Here is a 23,843-nt window from a genome sequence, read left to right as displayed (position 1 = left end):
CCATTAAATGAGACCTTGCATGAAAAAATCGGCCAAAATTGTAAATTTGGAATTTACAAATTTCACCGGGTACTTTGTCATTTGAGCTTAACTTTTTTAAGATTTTTAAATGCAGGCTTTTTTTTTTCTTCGCATAACGTATTTTATACGTTTTTTTCAATAATGTTTAAGTAGTATCACATAACACAAATACAGTGCTGACTGGCATTTTCACTTATATTTTAGCATTCTTATAATAAAACAAATTTTAAGCTCATATTTTTATCATGGCCTTTCTATAGCTATCTCGAATTTCTTTATAAAGGGTGGGGTGGGGAGTTATTAAGCATGGTTAATAGGTGGTGATACAACAAATATATAAAAGGTAAACATCAAATCCCAGTATGATTCACAAGGACATTTCGAGTACCTTTGTTGTAACCTATTTAAATAAATATTGCTAGCTACACGTACACAAAGCAAACCTTTGCTTAAGCCTATAATAATTTTTTTTTTAACTTGTAAAATTTGGTGGTGCATAAGCTAAATTAATTTTGTCATTTTATGTTATTACATTAGTCTTTTTAAAGTACACACAAAAATATAGTAGAGGGATTTTAAATATTTAAAAAAAAAATTAAATTACATTAAAATAAAATAAAATTGCAAATTATTACTAATATGCAACTGTGTTATCTTGATTTGATGTTGTCTTTGAAGTTACCTCTCTTGTACCCTGGGCAATTTCTCCATCCTGGACACCCCTGAACTTCAGAAAAGCATCATATCCATATGCGCACATATTTAGGTAGCCAAAGAACTGAAAAAATTCCTCATTAATCAAATTATACATATTATAACAAAAATATATTATTATAATGATCAAGTCAATTTAAAATTTATTTCATACAATCAATCAATCACCTCAGAGTTCCCAAACGAGAAAACAAGATTAATTTTTGTTATTATTAAACGGGATACAATTTTAATCATGAGCTGTTTTGATTTAAAGTTAACATCTCCTGGAATATAATAATGAACAAATTTAAATACACATAGCAGAGATTAAAATGATTGGAAATAAAAGAATTGGCCATTCAGCATTACTGAAAATGAGGTCAAAGACTCAGAATTCATTGCAGTCATTTTGAATAAATAAAACAAGCAGCATTTAGTAACACAATATGACTTATAATAAATAGACATATAACATGAACAGATTTGAATGTAAAAAATGATGGCTTATTGAGTAATTGTAACTTGACGCCAATTATCCTGGTCTGGCTCAACACCGGTTTTGTCTATCAGATGCCTTTCTACATTTTAATAATTTTTAAGAGGTGATGAACATGCAGACCAATCTCTGAAATTGCCAAAATGCTGAAACTCATCTGTTAGACCAAACTAGCAAAGGTAGGAAGTCGAAGATGATTGGAAACAACCAAACTACAAGATAAATAGAGAAATTAGATAAAAACCATAAGTGATTGTTTAAAGTTTAATCCAAATAGTTTGATCATTACAACTCAATCTAGTTTGTCTATCCTCACTGGTTACAATTGTCTGACATATTTTGGCATTTCACACAAACCAACCCTAGAGCCTAAGAGAGAAATGGCCAAACTTCATGTTTGTCACCCTACAGACCTTAACAATACAATCTCTGATTATACTATTAGAACGATAAACATAGTAATTATAGTCCAAACAAATGAATTACATTAAAATTGTCTTGTTTTAATCATAGTTGTTTTTATACTGACTTGAATTTGTCTCCTGAACAACTAGAATAGGCCAATGTCCTGATAATAAAATTGTTTAGGTTTCATTGCTCATTGCTGATGTAAGAAAAGTATTTGTGCTCATTTTTGGAATGGCAGTTTTATATGATATTACTAAAAGATAGCAAAATGCTGAAATGTGCATGAGATAAAACCAGTGAGAATAGGCAAACTAATACAGTGCTATAATTACTTCTACTATCGTCATAAATTACTTTAAAATATTACAATCCAAATAGGCGCTGTCAGTCAAGGTATATGTCATATAATGTGGCCGCAAGCTAGAATTACTTTTGTTTTATTATTAAAAATAAAAGTATTTATACAGATTTTCTTTTCCATTTAGATTTAGCCTTTTCTAGTAAAATATGTTCTCTAAAGGAAATACTTTCATATTTGCAATATTAAGGATAGGAATAATGTGTAATTTGGTTTTTGTTATACTATGGCTGATTTGTTTAAGGTAAATTTATTCCCAAATTTTACAATATTTGTACCTTCTGAAAGTAGAACCAGTTTTTATTTTAATTTAAGACTACCTTTTTAAAAAGTATATTGCATTATTCTTAGTTATTTTGTTGAGAACACGAAAAAAAAAGTTTTTTGTTAATATTTGGAGGTTCATTTTGCCAATAGCGTTTGGTACTGCTATTATGTCCACTATCCAAAAATTGTCAGGCTAATTAACTTTCTACAGTTTATTAAAAGTTCATTCGCTCTTAAGAATGTGGCAAGTTACCGTGTACTTTTGTTCTTGTACTAACACTAAATTAAACAATCTAGAACTTTTGGTAGAAATATTAAAACAATGCACTACAAACTTTAATTTTTTTTTAAATTACTACTCACCGAAACAAAGCCAATTGTAACATCTGCGCTAAGGTTTGGAGCACAAACAGTAGAGCCAATCATGAGAAATAGAGACCATAGTGCACAATAAACAAGCTCCTGAAAACAGAGAAATTATTTGAAGTAATTGAAGATTTTACAGAGATTCATTAACTGTCTAATATATTTCACAAAAAAATATTATTAGACAGCAACTGATTATAAAGACTGACCAGGATGATTGGGAGCAATTGAAATACAAGATAACCAATATGAAAAATTTTGGCTTCACAACCTTACACCGTACTGTATTGAACTTGCTATTGTATAAACCTTACATTTTATTTGTTAATAATTTTAACAAATGATTCAAGCAGATTATAGATTCTTATCCTTCAAGTCTCGCTGAGGTTTTCTTAAGCAGAGTTCGCAAAACTGAACCCCTTAACTTGTTCTATTGTACAAATAACTTACAAGGAAGGAATGGACTGGGTGTCAGGTAGCCATCCGTGGATTATTAGTGCATAATCCAGCCTCAAAGAGAGGGGGCCGTCAAATGCCGCAATGGTTAAGGCATTGACACAGACTCATCACAGAGAAATAATAAAGGTGAGTTGAGTATGTCGATTCACTTTTTGTAAAGGATGGTTCTAACTCACAGTTTGGCCAACGTTTTAAATTCACATTAATAAAGCTGAGAAAAATCAAATTGAAAGCAATTCACAAAATTTTCAATCAACTTGTCAACAATTGTACGCAGTATTATAAGATGAGTGACCTTCTACACTATCAAATGTATATATACATAGGAACTCATCATTATAATGGTTAATATCATACTTCAATTCAACTCTTAAGTCCATAATATGCTCATTGGTTTTGAGTGAAAATTTTAACAAGATTCTAACAGACACTTGGTTACATCTAAAAAATATTGATTATAATTTTGTGTTTTTGTAAAAATATTTATCTATAATGAAATATTCAATTTATCATTGCTTTTCCAAATTTTGTAATAGAATTATCATCATTAATAGATGAAAATATATTAGTTTTTTTATATATTTTTAATGCAGCAATCTCTCGGGATTATATTGCTTCGAAACTGAACTAATCGGGGCCTTGAGGACAGCCGATGTCTGAATGAGGAGCTAGATAAGTCTCTTAGGGATCGGCGTATTCTAAATTTCTATCTCCCTTGCAGTACATGATTGTGACGATGTGCTTGGGCCGTGATATATCCACATCACCCCCAAGTCTGAGACTTGCATCGGCGGCCAGAAGTTTTTACACATGTCACTCTTCCCCACCGCACCGAATTGAATAATTACGTTTTCCCAAATTGTCTCCCTTACAAAACCAAATAGTATCAAAATCGTTCCTTCATTGTCATCACGAAATTCGAACATAGAAGCCAGCAATCCACTACTCAAGCTCGCCCTTCTGTACCACTTGCATTCCAATAGTATGTGTTCGTCTGAGGTTACAACTCTGCATGTCAAACAAAGAGGTGGAGGGCATGCTACAAGAAACCCATGGGTAATTTGCGCGTATCCAATTCTTAGTTTTGCAAGTACACATTCTTCTATTCTTGACAGTCTAGTCGAGGTGGTATTTTATGGCTTAAAGCCCAACTACACATTGGGTATCACGGATGAAGGGTCAAACATTTTACAATACCTTTTACATATTATTTATAATTAAAATTCCAATGGGCTCTACCAGGATTCATACCCAGAACCGCAAATACGAGTCAGACACCCTACCACTTTAACAGTTTATAAAGTTTAATCTTAATATTAAGGCTTTACAGACTATCTTGATTTGTTGTGTAGTTCATAGAAAGCTTTTGTCAAGAACACATCTATTATTTTTTGTCATAAGCATAAAGTTTAACCAAAGTAAATCAGGAAAATAAATCTATCTTACTATTTTTAGCCATGGTACTTTGTAAAATTTCTCGATGATATGAAAAGTGTAGAACATCATTAGAATCCCAGTAAACCAGAAGCCAAAACCACAGATGGCACTCATAAATGACATAAAAGACTGTGCAGAAAATTTTGAACAAGATACAGATATAAATACTATTGCATCAACAACCTGCAAAAATTAAAAAAAAGAATATTAGAAAATTTTAAAAAAAGCCAAATAAATCTTGCATTTAAGTAATGTAGGGCAAACATTATTTAATTGATAAGTAGACTGAATCAATAACCAGCCTTTTATTGACTGTTCCAAAAAATTAGTTCAATCTCTTTTGAAATAAGAATTTCAGAAAAGATAAATGAAATTTCAATATTCCAGTTTTGGTCAATGTTGTTAATACATTAAATTCACTAATTTCATGGTCCGCTTGACCAATTAATATATTACAATTAATTAAGGTTTTTAGTTGAGATAAAAAAGTCAATGGCACGAGCGGGATTCGAACCCACGATCTTCGGCTTGATACGCTGCTGCTCTACCACTTGAGCTATCGTGACCTCGATCCACTCGGACACCAACTTCCCATCTCAACAAAAAACCTTAATTAGTTATTAATACATACCAGTTGAAAGCATTTTAACAACCCTGGTAGTGTCCGTGCATACAATGGGTCATATCTTATGTTTGTTTGAACATTTGTGTTTGATGTCGTTACAGTTGTTGTCGTGTGTTTTGCAGGAAATTCGGGATCGGACATTTTTCCAATTTAAACTATATTTTAAAAAAACCTGAAATAAAGATTAAAAAATATTCTATTAATCGATTAACACATTAACACTTCATCCATAGTTATCCTGAAATTGAAGTTAAGGAACTGTTTCGCTCCCATAAATTGAAAGTAAACGTATTAAAGTTACTTTAAAATACTCACTGATAATGATAAGCAAATATTGGGGTTATCAGTGCCAAACTTAATGAGAAATCGGTGATTATTGATGCTAAAAATAGAAATCTTATTCTGTGATGTTAGACAAGATGCACATGTTGACGAACTGCTTAAACTTTCAGAAATAAGGTAATTTCTGTATATTATAAACTCCTAGATATTTAGTTACAAACAAGGGTGTAATTTCGTGCCAAATTAATTATTAAATGGACAAAAGTAATTGTAACATTATTAACTGAAATGTTATTTTGACTAGCGATTTAAATAAAAAGGGAAAAAAATCAACTGACAATATACTAAACTATTAAACAAAACAGAACAAAAACAAATAACACGAATGTTGACAAGTGATAGAACCACTGCCCAACTGTAGTCTGTCTCTGTAAGTCGTAACTAGGATCATTTACAGATCGTTGCCTTCTTGATATACAGATTATCATCCTATAAATATTTGTACGAATTGCGTCACTCAGACTGCACTTATATTCGAGTAGTTTGTTTCTGATTTGTCCCCGTTTTCTGAAATAAAAAAAAATCATATGAAATAGAGAGCAGAATTGTTGCCTCTTTTTCCATATAGAGTACCACCACGTTTTTATGAATTGTATCTCTCAGACTTCACTTCATCCTTTGTATTTTCTTCATCTGTTGTTTATCTTTTATTTTTTTTTAAATGAAAATTCTGAAAAAAATAAGTAATGACTTTGCTTTCATTACATACAGATTACCATCTTATAAAGTTTTTTATGGATGGTGTCATTCAGACATCACTTCATATTTTGTATTTTTGCATCTGTTCTGCTTCTATTTTATTAGTTTTCATAAAAATGAAAATTCTGAAAAATAAGTAATGACTGCTTTCATTACATACCATACCATCTTATAAATTTTTTTTATGGATTGTGTCATTCAGACTTCACTTCATCCTTTATATTTTCTTCATTTGTTCTCCTTCTTTTATTATTGTTTTTTAAAAATGAAAATTCTGAAAAACAAGTAATGTCATTACCATCTTATAGTCTTTTATTTTATTTATTTATTGTGTCATTCAGTTTCAGACTTCAGTTCATATTTTATATTTTCTGCATCTGTTCTGCTTCAATTTTATTACACTTTTCTTAAAAATGAAAATTCTGAAAAAATAAGTTATGTCTTTGCTTTCATTGAGACAGATTACCATCTTATAAAGTTTTTAATGGATTGTGTCTTTCAGACTTCACTTCATATTTTGTATTTTCTGCATCTGTTCTGCTTCTCTTTTATTATAGTTTTCTTAAAAATGAAACTTCTGAAAAAATAAGTTATGTCTTTGCTTTCATTGTATACAGATTACCATCTTATAAAGTTTTTTTTATGGATTGTGTCATTCAGATTCACTTCACCCTTTGTATTTTCTTCCTCTGTTCTGTTTCTCGTTTATTATTGTTTTTTAAAAATGAAAATTCTGAAAAATAAATAATGAAACTTCTGAAAAAATAAGTTATGTCTTTGCTTTCATTGTATACAGATTACCATCTTATAATTCATATTTATGTTTTCTTCAACTGTTCTGCTTCTCTTTTATTATAGTTTTCTTAAAAATGAAACTTCTGAAAAAATAAGTAATGACTTTGCTTTCATTATATAATTATAATTATAAAACAAAAACATTATTACAAATATTCTTTATTATGTTATTAATAAATAATATTCTTTATTATTATTTGATTATTCTTTCAGAGGGGTTATATACAAGTTTTTATTTATACTACTGTTGTAATATCACATTTTAGAGAAAATTTAAAGGACATTTATATTGAATATAAAATAGAAGTAATAAAGCTTCCTTTAGTAACAAAATTTCCTGCTTCAGTTTTATCATCAAACTCGAATGTTGTGCCTTTAGAACGTATTATAGATGAAAAACAGCAGAGAGGATAAACCCCTGTGGAGAAGATGCACCGAACGTTATAGACAGTGTTTGCCTCAAACCAAATTGGCTGCTTGAGATATACAGTTTGGAATGAGTTGAACTCTGCATTACCGTCATGTTCAACTTCAGTGAGCATGTTTCCTTTATCATCTTCTACAACTGCCACAATTCTCTCTCTATACAAACCACAAGAATACGATATGGTCGAACTGCGTGTTACGACTTCAAAGCCCGTGACTAGGACCTTTGACTGGGATTTGAGTTTGGTTTTCATCGGCCCACTGCAAATGAGGGAGCGGTCGCCTTTAACCAGTTCTCTGTTGCATCTCCAAATCAACGGCTTCACCTCCGTTCTCGGCAGGTATTCAGGGTTCAGGTGCATTGGAAAGTCCTCGATAAGGCCGACTTTCTTCATAATCAGAGATTCAAGCAGATCGCACTCATCCCTCTTCAAAATCCCAGATTCTCTCACTTTAACAAATTCCTTCAGTGGAAGAGCAAGAAATCTAATTTTCTTGAGAACGTCCATTGAATCCAGAACTGACCTCATGTTATCTGGGGAAGATTTGATCCCACTCAATTGGCACTCTTTCTGACACCAATCTAAGACAAGTTTCCAAAGTTCAATTTCTCGCATGTTCATAATTTTCTGATCGAGAAGCTTTGACAATGTGTTCCTACTCATATGTTCATTTTCTGAAGACCACACTTCATATGGATAGCTTGCCATCACCTACAAAATTATACATTTAAACACTAATTCTTAATAAGAAAGTTTATATAAATGTATTTTTTTTTTCAACCTATCAATTTAATTTGTTGTTCAATCCATTACCTTAAGACATATGCTTAAAAGTTCTTCTTCGTTAAGAGCTTCAGCAATGAGCAGAATGTCCCACATGGTTTTGATACCCGTCGATTCCAGTAGGTAGTCTATACATATTCTAGCTAGCTGTGGCATCAAATACTTCTTAGCCACATACAGCAATCCGCCTGCGTCCTCAACTGTTTTCAAATCGAGGGAATCCGAATAAATATACCTGTCAATCACAAAACAAAAGTTATCTATTGATAATCAATGAATAAAATTATTTTTACATTAAAAACTGCTTGAAAATATAAGGTTGTATGTCTGGCACTGAGATCACCTCATCCTTATTGCACAATCCGCCATAAAACAAAGCCTCAAAAACAGGAGAGCTTACAGCAAGCACTAATTTGTGACATGTAATAATCTTAAAATAATTAATTAACTCAAATATGTATATAATGGGACTTTACAATAATACTACAAGTTTAAATACCTCGATGTTTTCATCTCCGACAGAAAAAGTGCAATCTGTCCATTGAGAAAGTAGTAAAAGTTCTTTAAACCGATCCTTGATGTTGGTCTTACTCACCTGCCAATCCTGCTTACTTCTAACAGTATTTGTCATCTAAAAAAAGCAAATGATATTTAATATGATATATTTAATTTAATTGGTACAAATTTAATTGTAATATGTCAACTGAAGTATTTTATTCATTAAGGTTTGGTTTTCTTTAGCAGGAGTGTAGGCAGGTCACACACTAAAGATGGCAAAAAGCTGAAAAAAGTTTGATTGGGCTAATTGAAAATGCTACTGCATACCTCCTAGACTTGAAAAATATCTAATTTTCATTAGAATTGTAATCAGGCCATGTCTGATAAATCTTCTGCCTAACTGTGTGATCTTTCTAAGTTACAGGGTTATCACCTCCCATACTTGTACAAACTCGTTCTTAGAATTTTAGTTAGGTCATCTCTGATACGCCTGTATGCCTATCCTAACTGAAGGATCTGTCCAAGTTACAGGTTTATGTGTTCAGCCTGAAGAAATTACTTGCATTTTAGCATTTCAAGCATTGTAGTTTGATTGTTTCTGATCTTCCTAATCTGCCAGTAACTTGGACTAGTGAGTACCAGGATGATTAAGGACCACTGAAGTACAAGTTCATCACCTCTCACAGTTGAATAAAAGATCTCATAATATTGGCATGGAAGATTCATTTCTGATAATCTAGATTTGAACTGAACCGTTTTCATGGACATTCCAACCAATGAAGATTTCATTTTGAGCAAAGAAATGTTATAAACTGACGAATCCTTGGGTGAATCCAAAGATTGAACTGACTTTTAACATAGGTAAGTACACTACAGTCCAGTCTGAAACCATAGCAATTGAACATTGCGCCAGAGAAATAAAAAGACTAGGAACACATTCTAGGATGTGCCATTTTCTCTCAAGATCTCTGGAATCCCTGGCAGAAGTCGTCAAAGGGGCATCCCTGAGCCTTTGGGGCAAAGAGGCAATGAGAAAGTGGATATGTTGGTAAAAAAAAAGAGCCAATATGAATTCTGTAAGACCCAAACCACACTGTGGCCTAGCAACTTAGGATACATCCAAAATTTATCCTTAATCAGTCTAAAATGCAAAGGGATTCAACAAAGTGCCATCTGAACACTTTACTGGAATGTACCCACAACTAAACCAGGATTCTGGTTGGACTCCTGACAGAACACTGCTGCCTAACAAGGTGTTTACTAAATACGAGTACAGACAGCTGAAATGTTATGTGGATACTGCCAGGAAGAAGAGAAGAATGCTTTTGTTTTTGTGAGAGTGTAGATTTTTGCAACTAGGTACGAAAAGCACTAGCAAGGTTATGGTATACTAAGGTATACTAACAACCTGAAGCAGGCCAGCGAGTTGTAAGAAATAGAGGAGCACAATGGAGGTGCGGAAGGCGTATCACTATACCCTAAACTGACAAACCAACTCAGTTCTCTTTGCTGGTGTAGAAACTAGATCTGAATGCCAACCTAGGAATGTGGATCTGTGTAATCTAGCTAGAATAAGCAATGGAAGTTGAATTGATTTTAAAAATTCAAATAGTTATCACAGTTTGTGGGTAGTTTTTTCACTTTTTAAAGGGGGAAGTATGGAAAAGTGGACTTCAGGTATAAACTGGACTTTGGAAATCATGGCAAATGAATGTTTTTGTGGTAAAAAAATGCAAACAAACATGTTGCACTTGTTGAATTTTACGGTTTACCTCTTTTGACTTTGTTGTTTGACCTGGGAAGCTTGTTGTGCTCGAACTGGAAAGTTTATTGTGACCTAGGCAGATAAATTTTAGTTGAAGCTTTCAGAGGGTGAAAACGGGAACAAAGCAGCGTCCAAGAACAAGAATAAAGACGGAATGCCAAAGATAATAATATCGTGGGCCATAAATCGGCTTTTGAACTATCCAAGTTCCTAATTGCTAGTCATTAGTGGGGCGAAACCGGCTCGGAGATCGTTTATTTTTATAAAGAAAAATCAACTTCTTCGTAGCTCAGTTTTTTTTCTGCTTAAAATGCTCAAATTATTCACAGAAAATATTAAAGTAAACCTGATCTTAGATAAAATTAAATACTTATTAAATATAAACTTCGGTTGCTAAGCGACTCTTATCAGGTCAAGAGTCTAATAATATAAACAAACCAGTTAATATCAAATTTAATTTAAATTTGAAAGAAATCAGGTTACTGGCCTTTTCTAGAAAATAAGCGGATCCTTTTACTCTCCGGTGTATACTAAATCAATCCTTTACTTGTTACAATAGGTAGAAATAAAAAAAATAAAAACTGTTTCAAATTGGTTAATGGCCTTGATCTTGAATATTTCATCTATTTTTTTTTTCTTTCTCACTCTTATTTCTATTTAGGAACTGATTGTTCTAAATGTATTTTATTATGGTTTTGTATACACCATAATAGTTAATTTAATCAATCGTTGCTAAGGTCATGTTTTTCCTTTTTTATATTAAAATTAAATTAGAAAAACAATCATGCCATAGATGTTTAGTCAACAGTGAAACATAAAACCGGGTATATTCAAATTGTTATGTACTTGCTGTTGACCATCAATGCTTAAAACAAGAGAAAAGAGAGGAGAGAAATTTAAGCCCGCATTCATTTTAGGAAAGAAAGTTTACATGGCTGGATTTGGAAATAACCAGAGGTAGGCAAGTTAATGAGCTAGAATGGCATCACATAGACTGGGGTCCGCAGACCCCTTGGGCATCCACGAGAAACTTCTAAAAAAAAAAAAAAAATAATTATTACAAAAATAAACGATTTTATTTAAAGTATAAAACTAATAACAATGAGTACTGAAAACAAAAGGTTTTTTTGTCGCAACAGTCACTGTGATTCTACAGATATCCTTTAGCTATGAAACAAATGCCAGCCTCTTTTAAGAAAGTTTTGGATGAGTCTGTTTAAATTATTAATTATATCAAGTCGCATTAAAGTCAAGATGTTTCACAATATGTGACAATATGGGAAGCCACCAATCCATTCTTTTCCATACAGAAGTGAGGTGGCTGTCATGCTGGAAAGAACTTCACTATTAAAAGAATTTCGTTCTGAAGCCTGTTTATGTACCAAAATGTCAAATTGGGTAAAGTTTTCAATGATGAGAAATGGCAATGTATACTGTAGTATTTGTCAGATATTTTCATTACAATGAATGAGATGAGTCTTTCTTTGCACGGAAAGAGAATCACAACTTTCAATGCTAAAGACAAAGTTATGGACATCAAAAGAATAATCCAGTTTTGGGTTGAATCTGTTGAGAAGGAAGAGGTCGAGTGTTTTCCGGTGTTAAATAATTTTTTAAAAGAAAACAAACTGGAGCGAACATTGATTTCCCGATAGCTCGAGATACAATCCTGCAAGACCATTGGTGGACGAACCATTTTCAGTTTTGTCAAAGCCAATCATACTATCTTCAAGTTAATATAAATGTTTGGTAGACACTAGATATTACTTCAGACTACCTTGAAATCTACTTTCGAGTCCAATACTTACTCCCATTTTTGACTCTGATGGAAAATAAAAAATTTCAACTGCTTGCTGAAAAAGCAAAATGTGTTCTTCCATTTGCCACAACTTACTTATGCAATTCCATATTTTCTATCTATACAGCCAACAAATTAAATACTGAAGCTGCCTATATGCTGAACCTGACATCAATCTCCAGCTATAAAAAAATTAAACCCAACATATCCAAATTGTGCAGGCTAAACAACCTTTCTCTTCCCATTAATTCATTAATAATTAATGCTCAAATACTTTTGAATTTGGCCCAAGTTTTTCATACTTATTGATTCTGTTCTGTCCAATTATTTTTCTGTTCCAGATTTTGTAAATAAAGATAAGTATGTCAATTTTTTCCATAGAGATATCTTTCTCCATTACGTAATTAGGAATAGGCTGGCTAATTTATAAAACTTTAAATTACTACATATACTATAAGTAGCTAATTTAAAATACTTGAATGCAAGGGGTCCGTCCTAGATTTTGTTCTGAGAAAAGGATGAGGATCCACTGGCTAAAAATTTAGGAAGCCCTTAGCTAGAAAAAGTCCTATGCTATAGACATAGGTGACTATGACTAAAACTAAATGGGTTGACAATACAGTGGCTGACTGAATACAATGGGATGTTTGGAAACTGAGGGTTGTCTGGCAGCTGGAGGCTGACTGCAACACTATTGAAAGCTTGTTGAATATGCTGAGAAGTCAGAGCAGAATTCTTTCCAGGCTTTCCAGGTGATAGGCCATAGATCACCAATTACCTTGGAAATGTTCACACTCTTAAAATGTATTAAGGAAGCTGCGTATCAGGAATGGTAATCGCAGTGGTGTCATTCCAAATAAAATATTATTATTGATGACTAGCCTCTCATTGCGCAGAGCGCAAGCTACACCAAGAAAGGATTTTTGACGGCTTTGTTTATTTCTTTGGCGTATATTGTTATTTCTTCTTTGGCGACTTGTCAGACAATTATCTTGTGTCCTCCTTGAGTCTGAGTCAGTCCTACTTGACTGAACAACATATATTACAGAAAATAATGTATTTAAGTGAAGAGAGAAACAATGAGAATGAAGAGAGTCTAGTGACAATACAGACAAGAATAATTTCTATCCTAGAATGCCATCATCATTATAGTTGGTGATTATCATGGCTAGCCAATGCTAATTCTAATTCTTTAAATTTATATCTAAAAACCAAATTGATAGGATTTTTTCAAAGGTATTAGTAGATAGAGATATACGGGAAGGAAATATGGGTACAATTTAATTTCAATTGCTCTTGTCTGACCATGAAATGAAAGATAACATTACTAAATCTATGTTTCAGCAAAGGTCATGAGATGTTCTTTTCAGGTGTGTCTGTTAGTATAAATTTCATCATCTTGCACACCTAGCAATCTCACTTTAGTGAAATTTATTTACACAAATATATAGAGATGGCATGAAAGAAATGATTAAAATTTATAAACAATCTGCTCCTTTATTATTCATATTTATACGAAATGCACATTCTTAAACAATAAATAATTGAATTAAAATCACCTAATATTTTGTATAAATTAATGAATAAAATAAGATGAAATAACAGAAGTGGTGACTGAGGTCTTTGAATAATTATTGCCCAGTTTGTGGGATGAATTCTTCCTGCTGTGCCACAACCGTTCCTCCATTTGCATCTACTCCCAAAACTTGTGTAATATCTTGGTTTACATTTTGGTTTACTTTTTCAATATCTTGGTTTGGGTCTGGATCACTTTTGGTAATGTTTTCTTCTGGAATAGACTTTGTCGCATCAGGCTGATAATCGGTTGTCTCTGTAGTGGGGTAATCCTGATTCGTTTCATATTTGTTATCGGTCGTGTAGTCTGTTTGTTCTTTGTAAGTATCGGCCAAATAAGTGTTTGGATCTGCTGGGTTGTTTGCGTCTCCAGAATACGTATCAGGTTTTGTTTGATAATTGGGATCGACTTGATAAGCAGATTCTTGTGGGTACGCTTCGCCTTCTGGATATCCTTGTTGGTATGCCTCGCTTTCATAATCATCCCTTTGTCCTCCATACACTTGATCATTAGGGTACTCTGCATCCACCTGATATTTGCCATTTTGCGGGTACCCTCCATTTATGTTTGGATCATAATTGTCGCCTTGCAATAATTCTCTACCATCTTCAGTTGTGCCTACATATTGCCTTGTATCTTCACCATAATTATTCACCATTCCATCATCTGAAACATTATTAAATGTTAAAAACAGTTTATAGCATAATCACAAAGGGAAATATGTATGATATAAATAATATACAAGAGGTATTATTTTATGTTTTTTCTTTCTAAAATTGCAGTTCTGATGATTGTTTTTGTTGCAATTTTCTAAATATATGTTGTTTATAACTGAAGATGGTAAGATGATTAATCTTACCAAAAAAAAAAGAAAAAAAGATGTTTATGCATTATAAAACATGATCCATGTCTGCTGTCTGGTACATACATATTTAAAGGCACATGATGTGAATAAAAGCAATGGTTTTGGCTTCTATCGGGTGATTAAAGTGTGTTTGTGCACATGTGCACGAGAGGACAAGAATAAACTCAATGTGATATGCTTGAAGATTAGGAAATAATTTTTATCAGAATGGATTAGGAGTTTAGAATAACAAAAGCGAAAAGACCACAGTCTTTAAATATCAATGCCGTTCCCGCTTGGTAAATATGGGACTGTAGACATTACTGTATACTATGTAATAACACTTAAACATTAGCTGCACAATATAAATTTAATGAGTATGCGGAAAGATATAATAATTCAAATTATTGCAATTGTAAGCCAGCAGATTTATTGAACAAACAATAATTTTGATTTCAATTCATTTTTGCATTATCTCCATCATGTTTTTCTAGTTTTCGCACATGCGCATGCAAAAACTAATTTTCACTAATAAAAAAAAAGTTTCGTTGTAAGTGATTCGTGTTGTTTTCACTACTTCATAAATTTAACAATACCTCGCCATTCTTGATTATCATAATTTACAGGAGCTTCTAGTTTACTATTAAGATATTCTATATTACTTTGTAGGCTGGCCATTTCCTCCCTGTAAGAAAAAAGTGTGATAAAAGGATAATGAAGATCATTGTTAATTTTAATTTTAGTCTGTGAAGCTTTCTTCGCTTTATTCTCCCCCTCAAAGGTGAAACCCTGTTGTTTAAAAAAATATATATTTTAATTGTTAAGGTTTTCTTTAGCCTAGCATTGAGAGATTTATATTGTAATCTAAGTTTATCTACCAAAACTCAAGTTCTTATTATCTACCACTTAGATCAATTTTAAATTAAGGTTTTTCTGCAAAAAAAATTTAAATAAACTATAAATGATTATAGTCAATCTCTACTCTACTTTCAAATTTTATAGTGGGTTTAATAAGTCCCAAATTAAAAATACTACTCTGAGTAAAATGGGTAAAAGAAAAAAAGAAATAAAAGGTTGTTGATTTTTTTTTAAGTTGCATAAATTAAACTACTTGCATTTTTTAAAATAAAACATGCCTTTTCTCTAATAAGATTTTTTAATTTTATATGCAATTGTTCAATCACTTTATTAATTCACTATAATTTATAAGTCTGAATTATCTACTTACTTTTTATTTTAATAAATATTACAATTTCTACTGGTTTTGCTCCCTTTCTAAGATTTTGAATCTTATTTGATCTACTGACCTTTGTATTGGTTTGAGGTTTGTGATTGACTTTTATAGCAACATCAACTTTTACTTTTGGACGTTTTTTCTTGATCTGCGTCAGTCCTTCATCCTCCCCCTTTGAGACCTTTACTTGTGGGTCAAAAGTGATAAAAATAAATTTATGAACATCTCAGCTATTCATAAATCTCTCGTTTCTTTTGTGTTTTTTTTTTAATATTTTAAATTTTGCACAAAAACATTAAACATAATTTGAAAAACCTCTTTTACCCATTTAACGCTATACAAATTAACTTTATAAGAAAACAATATTTCAGATTCTTACTTGTGCCTAGCGGAAGAATCTTCAAGCCGTTCTGTTAGCATTTGGCACTCATTATTTAGTTTTTCCATTAGTTGCGTCTGTGACTGGATCATGCCTTCAAGCTCGGAAACACTCAGGGCTGAAATTCATATGAATTATGAACCATCATATGAGTTTTAGGCAAGACCGGCCACAGACAACAACCAGTGTAAAACTTCAAACATTTCGTTAGCAGAGTATTATATTTATTACTTAATTTATTATTTATATTAGCCAACTTTAAAATGTACTGACTCATATGACAGGAATAAAAAAGAAGTCATCATCGTTCATTTCTAAATTATTTTCTTTTTGTTTTAAATTTATTTTTATTTAATAAAATAATTACCATGCTTAGCATCCATTTCTTTGATCATTGCTGCAAGATCGTCATTTCTTTTTGTGTCTTTGACATTCTCCTTAGCGGTTTTTGCAAGCTCCAACTTAAAAAGTAATAATTAACTAAAAATCAGTCACATATTTTGAGCAATTTTTCTATTAAGCTTTACCAACAGTATTTTGTGCATAATTTTTATTTATGTACAATTTGAGGCATTATTAGCCTTCTCCTCAATTTTGATGAGCTTCAATATACAACCTAGCAGCAACAGAAATCATTTATGGAGGCTCACTAAAATTGTACTGAGGAGGAGGCTAAAAATGGCTAAAAAAACATGTAAATAAAAGGTACGTAAAAAAAATGTAGTAAATCACCAATAGTAAAGAAAACTCACCCAAAATGACATAAAACGACATCCAACAGAAACAAACACTCAGAAAATTAATCTTATAATTTATGTTGTAAATCAAACTTTATATTTTAAATACTTTATTTTTTATTAATAATTTTACATAATTATTTTAAATTGGTTTTTTTTTCTAACTGGCCTAAAGAGAGATTTTAAATAAATTGATATAATTTTTAAAGTGTTCAAGTTGTTGATCGTATCATCTCTGATCATCCTCACTGGTTTGGTCCACCAGAAAATTTTGGCATTTTATCATCTTCACTAGTTGGTCTTTGGCAACATTTGAACATTATACTAAATTATAATATTTTCACTGATGATGGTGAAAGGCTGAAATGCGTCTTATAGACAAAACCAGTAAAAATGGGAAAAGATAACTGAAGCATTTCTGATCAAAATCTATTAACTTTTAAAAAATTTCCTGTTTTGTTCAAGTAAGTTCATCCACAATATAAAAAATCTTTGTAAAGAACTACAGTACTAGATACTAAGTAATTAAATAAGAATGATTTGTCATTTACTTCTTTTTCAAGTGATGCTATGTTGTCAGTGAGTCGTAGGTTTTCTTTTCTAGAATGAAGAAGATCCCCATCAGCTCTGTCAAGCCTCTGCCTCAAGGATGTGACTTCAGCTTGTAGACGGGCTATTTCCTGCCTACTGTTTCTTTCAACCCTTTCTATCGCAAGTTTTGAGTTGGTAAGTTCCGATTCCAAAGTTTCTCTTTCTGCCCCTGCCGTCAATGCCTCGGTTTGAAGATTACCTAAAATGTTGATTTTAAATATGTCATCTTTCTTCTTAGAAAATATTTTTTGATTACTTGTCTTTGTTAAAAGTTCTTTCTTTAAATCTTCTATTATTGAGTTTTTTTGTGCAAGGTCTCTCCTCAGTTCCTGCTCAGCCCGCCTAATCCGGTCCAGTTCCAAATTAAGCCTGTTAGTAGTGTCCCACTGAGTTGCCAAATCATTGTTCAACCTTTCTATCTGAAATATATTTTTGTTATTATATTTGCTTTCATTAAAAAAAGTCAATAGTCTTACTTGCATGGCATATCTTCTTTCTGTTTCATTGACTCTTCTTGTGGAATCCTGTAATATTTCCCTTTGCTTATCGTTCATACAATCAATATCATTTTTAAGACGGCGAACTTCCAACTCCAACTAAATTAAATATGGAATACAATTTCAGTCTAGTTGTTTTTAGATTTGATTACTTTCTATTTAAAAAAAAGTATGATTAATTGTGTGTGTATTGTGTTATGTCGATTATTTGTGAAATTAGAAATGGGTGAATTAATTGAAATCAAGCATTTGAATTCACATGTTTCCTAAAAAAAACAAACAACTAAAATCTAACTAATAATAAAAAGCCAACTTTTGTCAGGCTTAATGTAAAATTTATATCTTAGTATAAATACAAAATGTTAAGAAAGGTGAGAGTTGTGATAAAAGTGGTACTTACATAGAGTGGTAGAAGATTCGCACCGATAATATGAAAAATTGTGAATTAATGTTTATTCAGCTTTATTTTTAGTGTGGAAGTGCTGTGTTCACAGAACTCATTTATTGTTTGTGTTTTATTCCTTAATATTTTAACGAATGAATGAAGTTTTTGCAAATGTTTACACCCACAAACACACACACATACGCATACCCATGCACACAAGTGAATCCACAGCACAGTTTTAACTGAAGAAAAATTATACGTACAGCATCAATTACCTGGTTCTTGTCGAAGTGAGCTTGGTCAACAAGATCCAAGCTTCTTTTTACTTTTTGTGTAGCAGACGCTTCTTTATCCCTTAATTGACTTATGAGTGACTGGAGATTAGAGATTGTTTCATTTAATTCATCCCTTTCTCTAAAATAATTTCATTTTCATTAGATTGCCAAGAAGAAATTATTAGGCTTAAACAATATTAGTATTATTCTATTTTAAATGGATTATTACTTACAAATATGTAAATAAGAACATATCGACCAGTGAAATTATATTACTAGCCGATCAGGTATGTGTCATTGGAAGATCTTAAATAGATCAAAAGCTTTTTTGTTTCTGGCCCAAATACCTGATCCCCTGGTAATATTATTTACAAGGTAGCATAACAAAATCCTTTCATGTAGGTAAAACTAATATCAATCTATTTATACTGGGGCTATTAAAAATGATTACTAGTAAAAATATGGAAAGTGTAAAAATAAATAAAGTATGAAACCATTTTGAAATTGCAAACAAACAAGCTTATACTCTATTTTGAATTTTCTCTTCATAATTGATGTCTGGTTTAATTTAACTAAATGTAAATTTTGCTCATTTACCTTTGAAGGGCCTCAATTTGTTTATTGTTTTCCTGTGGATAGTGCGATGAGCAATCAATTTTCGATTGCGTTTTGAGAAAATTGGCCTCGTCTTGTGCTTTCCGGAGCTCGATTTTGCTCTGGGTCAATTGAGCTTCCAGTTCACTAATTCGAGATTCAAACACAATATTAGGAGGAATTATGTGTTTATAGTATTTTTTCTTTCCATCCTGCAAACATTTATATATTTGTTTGTTTGTAACATTGAAACCCAAGATTTTATTGTGTATATGTATAAGTTTGAAACTAAAAAAGGAAAAAAAATTGAAATAATAAAAAAATGAAAGGTAAACCTTGTATGAAATTTCTGATTCTTCTTCGGAATCATCGATTCCCGAACCATTATGTGTTTTCCATGCTTCACGCAATTTTTCATTTTCAGCAATTACATCTCTTATTTTTTCTAACATCTTTGAAAGTTCATCCTGTTTCATGAAAACAGAATTTTATTTAAAAAAGAAATCAATTGGTTTGGGAATCAGATAGATCATGAATTGTTTAGTATGTTTCAAGTACCCTGCAAGATTGGCTTTCCTTTTCTAAATGTCCGATGTATTCCTCTTGTTGTTTCATGTAGGACATAAATTCAGGTGGTGTTTTTGTAGATAATTCTGTTTGTTTTTTTTCGTTCAGTGCTCTCGGTTTTAGATATTTGCGAATAGACGAATCAGATCCTCCTAAATGCTCATATGAGCTTAGTAAAGGTAATTTATACAGTGGTCCTCCCTGAATGTTGGAAAGTAATTAAACACTACATTAAAAAGACTATAGTCTGTGTAAATATGATTAATATATATTAAAAAATATATAAATATACATGAGATATACATTTTTATTTAAAAAAGAAAATATATTTTTTTGAAGGTGTCTTGTGTGAGTGCATAAATAAAACCTATACATTTTTCTAGTTGGGAATTCGTTGTTTGTGTATTTTCGGGAATGTGAGGAACCCATTAGAGCACTTTGAATAAAAATTCTGTTTTGTTGTGTTGCTAAAATCCAAAAACTGCATTTATTATAATTTTGTATAAATTTTGGTCTTATCCATTTCCCTGAGCACACATATTATTTTTCACAGTACTGTGGAGATTTTCTGTTGAGGACTGCATTTGAACCTGTAGTTTGGATACGCTCCGATCCTATTGGTTGTTTGTTAGAATCAATTTGGCATTTTTCTATCTTCAGCTGTAGGCTTTGTTTATATTGACATTTTTTTGTGATATGAGGACAAACCATCGAAGTTGGTGAAAAGTATAAATTTGTCTGACTGATCAAACCAGCAAGGATATGCCGACCAGGAGGATCGGAGACGACAAAACTACAGGTTTCACAGTATTTACCATAAATGGCTTATAAAAATGTACTCAATCAAGATATACTGACGATATTTAAAAAAAACTACAATTGATTTCTATAAATTTATTATAAAAGAAACTTGTTAAAATAATTCCATTGAAATTTTGTTTGGTCGAAATTGAAATGGAACTGAATGACTGGAGAAAAATTAAATAAATACAGAAATGGATAAATAAATGTGTGAGTTGACTGGGTACAAATAAAATTTAAATTTATAATAATTATTTAAAGATGATGTACATATATCTAAGCAAAATATGTTCAAAATTTTAATTTTAAGAGTTTCATCCCTTACAGCGGGTTAAAAAAGAATATTTGGTATATACGTTAAAAAATGGCCTTTAATTATAATTATATATTAAAGAAATGATCAAGGATGATGCCGATTAGAAAGAAAACACACAATTCCTTCATTGAGCTTTCATGAAATAATCTAATTGGCCTCATCCCTGATCGTTTGTGAAATGATTAATTATAATTAAAAGCCAATAATTGATTATTGGAGATTATACATATATTATATTAGAATATTAAATAATAGTTCTTTGAGGTATATTAAAAACTCCAAGTACTTGTATATATTTCATCAAAATTAAGTAAATATTAGTTGGGTGTCTTTTTTCAAAAATTGTCCAAACAAAATTCGAAAATGAAGAAAGAACTAGAAGAAAATAAATGAAGTACATAATAAGTAAATGTAGATTTTAATTTTCAATCATAAATTGTTTGTTTCCTATAAATTATGGTTTATATACAAAATATTAGAAAATTAAGTTTTATGATGTATGGTGTAACAAAAAGAATATATTTCGATATGATGAAATAACGCTAATAAATTAAACAGATTGAATTAATGTATAGCCTCACCGTTGTGAATTTTTGGACGGTGATGGGCGTGTAAGATTCAGCTAGTAAGTATTTAAGCTTTGAAACTGCTTCTCTGTAAGCGAGGTCTGAATAGTCGGAAGTGGTGGTCCTTTTCCTAAAGAGATCCATTTTAGGAGACCTTCTGCAAAAATCGTCAAATGAAATGAATTGTCGTTTAAATTTGTTTTTCATAGTACACATTGGAAGAGCAAAGTCTTCCACGCTTGAATGCATATGACGCATTGTGTATGAGCTAGTCGCCATAGCAGCCGTAGTTTATACTTTACTCATTAACACTTCGTGCAAAAGGAAAGAAAAGACATTTTTGGACTGCCCTAGCGGTTAATTGTGCACGGTTCCAACTGGAACTTTGTGACAAAATTTATTGGAACGATCACTTGCCGTGGTTTGCACTTTTTCGCTCTGAACATTTCCTGAGGTGTTGACTGTTTGAAGTGTTGAAAAGTTCTGTTGCCAGCTTCTCTAGCTTTTTCCTCGGAGTTCCATGTCGCACGGAACGTTCAGAACCACCCGGTACCACCGCCCGAGACAACAATCAATCATAACAACCAACAGCGATGAAAACTCGGTCCAATCGGATATCAAAATAGAACATTTCGTTCACGCGTGTATCTGATGTATTTATGTTTTGTTTACATAAAAGAAATTTCATTGATTTATTTATATTTGTAGTTTTTTATTATAAGACTATTGACCGCTTTCTTGTTTGGCAGTTGTAAACTTTAGACTGTTTGATCATCTCCGATTATAACATACCACACAAAAAATATAATAGTTAATGAAACCAGCGAGAATAGGCGGACCCAGATGATAAAAAAAGGCCGACCTAATGGTTCATCATCCTGCTGAGCGCAAGTTTGAAACTTGTTTCGCATAGTTGTCATTTATACGGTCATTTCCTTAAGAGTTTCCTAAATAGAAGCCCAAATTTATTTTTGTCATTATTATGAAAGGGGTTTGGGAACTGGGAAGAGCTTTAAAATAATACTGTTTTGATCAAAAATTCAAATTTTTCCTTACATCTAATAATCAGTAGAAATAGTAATCGGATAACGAACTGAGAATAATTTTTGTCAAAAATCTTTAACTTTACAACAATTTTTGAACTTTAGATTATCCTTTATTGAGAATCAAATATTAAATCTTTTGAAAATGGCGAAAAGTGCTTTCTTTTGGCTATGATGAGGTCGCGAAGTGATGAATTAACGGTCATATCTGGTCTGTCCATCCATAAAATAAGCGTTTGGCATTTAACCATCAGTGATTTGATCGTTTCAGTACATTGGCAGAACACGATAAAGAAGACCCCAAACTAATAATTCAAACATTTTGAAATATTTTATCGAGGTATGCAGGGTGAGAACTGCAGTTTGGTCTTCGATCACTCTGATTTATCGAACCTTGCTGGTTTAGTCTGTCAGATACGTTTAAACAATTCGCCACCTCAATTCTAACAAAGTGATAAGTTTATGGATAGGAAGAGCAGGATAATCAGAGATTCCAACATTTTGAGATATTTTATTGAGGTATACGGGGTGTTGAGCCTGTAGTTGGTCATCCCTGATCATGCTCGTTGGTTTGGTATGCCAGGTTGTCCAATGCGTTTTGGCATTTTGACATCTTTAAGTTGTCTGTACCAGTCTAAGTGTATGTACACCCAAACCCCAATGTTTCACAATTTAATATAAGTGTCTGGGGTGATCGTTTCCGAACTAACCTCGCTATTTTGGTTTTTCAGACTTGTTTCAGCATTTCGTCGCCTTGCTTGGTCAGGTTAGGCAGAGCGAAAAAAGATGACCAAACTACAATTCAAAGTGATGAGCTATTTGTTTGATGACTGATAAACCTGTAGCTTAGTCGTTTTCGATCAGATTAGTCTCTCTAACCTCTATATTTTGATCTGTTAGACACTTGTTGGCTTTTAGCCTTCTTTCAGTGGTAAGTTTGTACAATTGATATGAATGAGTTTGTCAAAAGGCAAATCGAGAATTTAGTAATAGAGTTTCTAAGTGAGGTGATCGTTCAGCATTCGCTGAAAAGATTGTGAAAATAATGAATATAGGACAGTAGCTGTGACGAAATGATGTGGTCCTGGCTTATATATTACAAGTTACAAGGTTAATATATTGGTAGCTTGATGACCATTAAATCGGGTGAAATTTATGGCAACAGTAATACAGACAGGCCAAAACGCCCAAACGATT

At 32.0% G+C, this 23,843-nt stretch overlaps 3 protein-coding genes across 13 annotated transcripts; all 3 read right to left on the bottom strand.

Moving 5' to 3' along the window:
* Nucleotides 1–131: 131 nt before the first annotated feature.
* Nucleotides 132–5,939, bottom strand: LOC106666806. Of its 2 annotated transcripts, none has more exons than XM_014394267.2 (5): nt 5,445–5,939; nt 5,140–5,288; nt 4,518–4,691; nt 2,610–2,708; nt 132–799 (listed from the first exon to the last, which is right to left on the bottom strand). In XM_014394267.2, exons 2-5 carry the CDS (start codon nt 5,272–5,274, stop codon nt 656–658), a joined length of 552 nt encoding a protein of 183 aa, XP_014249753.1. In that variant the 5' UTR covers nt 5,275–5,288; nt 5,445–5,939; the 3' UTR covers nt 132–655. The 2 variants fall into 2 exon arrangements, with proteins under 2 accessions (XP_014249753.1, XP_014249752.1); XM_014394266.2 differs by having other exon boundaries at nt 5,140–5,305; nt 5,449–5,936.
* Nucleotides 5,940–7,197: 1,258 nt separating this feature from the next.
* Nucleotides 7,198–11,048, bottom strand: LOC106666824 (BTB/POZ domain-containing protein 6-like). 2 transcript variants are annotated; one of them, XM_014394302.2, is made up of 6 exons: nt 10,931–11,048; nt 10,451–10,515; nt 8,680–8,811; nt 8,474–8,610; nt 8,211–8,415; nt 7,198–8,108 (listed from the first exon to the last, which is right to left on the bottom strand). In XM_014394302.2, exons 3-6 carry the CDS (start codon nt 8,809–8,811, stop codon nt 7,254–7,256), a joined length of 1,329 nt encoding a protein of 442 aa, XP_014249788.1. In that variant the 5' UTR covers nt 10,451–10,515; nt 10,931–11,048; the 3' UTR covers nt 7,198–7,253. The 2 variants fall into 2 exon arrangements, with proteins under 2 accessions (XP_014249788.1, XP_014249787.1); XM_014394301.2 differs by lacking the exon at nt 10,451–10,515.
* Nucleotides 11,049–13,766: 2,718 nt separating this feature from the next.
* LOC106666823 (serologically defined colon cancer antigen 8 homolog) lies at nt 13,767–22,212 on the bottom strand. Of its 9 annotated transcripts, none has more exons than XM_014394296.2 (13): nt 22,021–22,212; nt 21,619–21,760; nt 19,912–20,121; nt 19,689–19,820; nt 19,357–19,565; nt 18,748–18,898; nt 18,079–18,198; nt 17,859–18,021; nt 17,563–17,801; nt 16,642–16,735; nt 16,275–16,392; nt 15,258–15,346; nt 13,767–14,483 (listed from the first exon to the last, which is right to left on the bottom strand). In XM_014394296.2, exons 1-13 carry the CDS (start codon nt 22,047–22,049, stop codon nt 13,873–13,875), a joined length of 2,307 nt encoding a protein of 768 aa, XP_014249782.1. In that variant the 5' UTR covers nt 22,050–22,212; the 3' UTR covers nt 13,767–13,872. The 9 variants fall into 9 exon arrangements, with proteins under 9 accessions (XP_014249782.1, XP_024086007.1, XP_014249777.1 ...); XM_024230239.1 differs by having other exon boundaries at nt 21,619–21,757; XM_014394291.2 differs by lacking the exon at nt 22,021–22,212 and having other exon boundaries at nt 21,619–21,897.
* Nucleotides 22,213–23,843: the final 1,631 nt, after the last annotated feature.

This window comes from Cimex lectularius, unplaced genomic scaffold (assembly GCF_000648675.2).
Source record: "Cimex lectularius strain Harlan isolate CLEC.00 unplaced genomic scaffold, Clec_2.1 scaffold2, whole genome shotgun sequence".
Lineage (NCBI taxonomy): Eukaryota > Metazoa > Arthropoda > Insecta > Hemiptera > Cimicidae > Cimex > Cimex lectularius.
The sequence above is the reverse complement of the archived record's forward strand: the minus strand, read 5'-3'. Positions and strand labels throughout refer to the sequence as shown.

Bases quoted from the DNA above. Each gene is read 5' to 3' on its own strand.
- LOC106666806 (XM_014394267.2), bottom strand. From the start codon at position 5,274: ATGTCCGATCCCGAATTTCCTGCAAAACACACGACAACAACTGTAACG. The intron at 4,692-5,139 runs GTATGTATTAAT...TAATTTTTGCAG, and splicing joins TGTTAAAATGCTTTCAACTG to GTTGTTGATGCAATAGTATT. The intron at 2,709-4,517 runs GTAAGATAGATT...CTCTGTTTTCAG, and splicing joins AAGTACCATGGCTAAAAATA to GAGCTTGTTTATTGTGCACT.
- LOC106666824 (XM_014394302.2), bottom strand. From the start codon at position 8,811: ATGACAAATACTGTTAGAAGTAAGCAGGATTGGCAGGTGAGTAAGACC. The intron at 8,416-8,473 runs GTAAAAATAATT...TGTGATTGACAG, and splicing joins ATTTTCAAGCAGTTTTTAAT to GTATATTTATTCGGATTCCC. The intron at 8,109-8,210 runs GTAATGGATTGA...ATAATTTTGTAG, and splicing joins TTTTAAGCATATGTCTTAAG to GTGATGGCAAGCTATCCATA.
- LOC106666823 (XM_014394291.2), bottom strand. From the start codon at position 21,882: ATGGCGACTAGCTCATACACAATGCGTCATATGCATTCAAGCGTGGAA. The intron at 20,122-21,618 runs GTGAGGCTATAC...TCCAACATTCAG, and splicing joins CCGTCCAAAAATTCACAACG to GGAGGACCACTGTATAAATT. The intron at 18,199-18,747 runs GTACGTATAATT...TATTTAATTTAG, and splicing joins AGAACCAGGTAATTGATGCT to TTGGAGTTGGAAGTTCGCCG.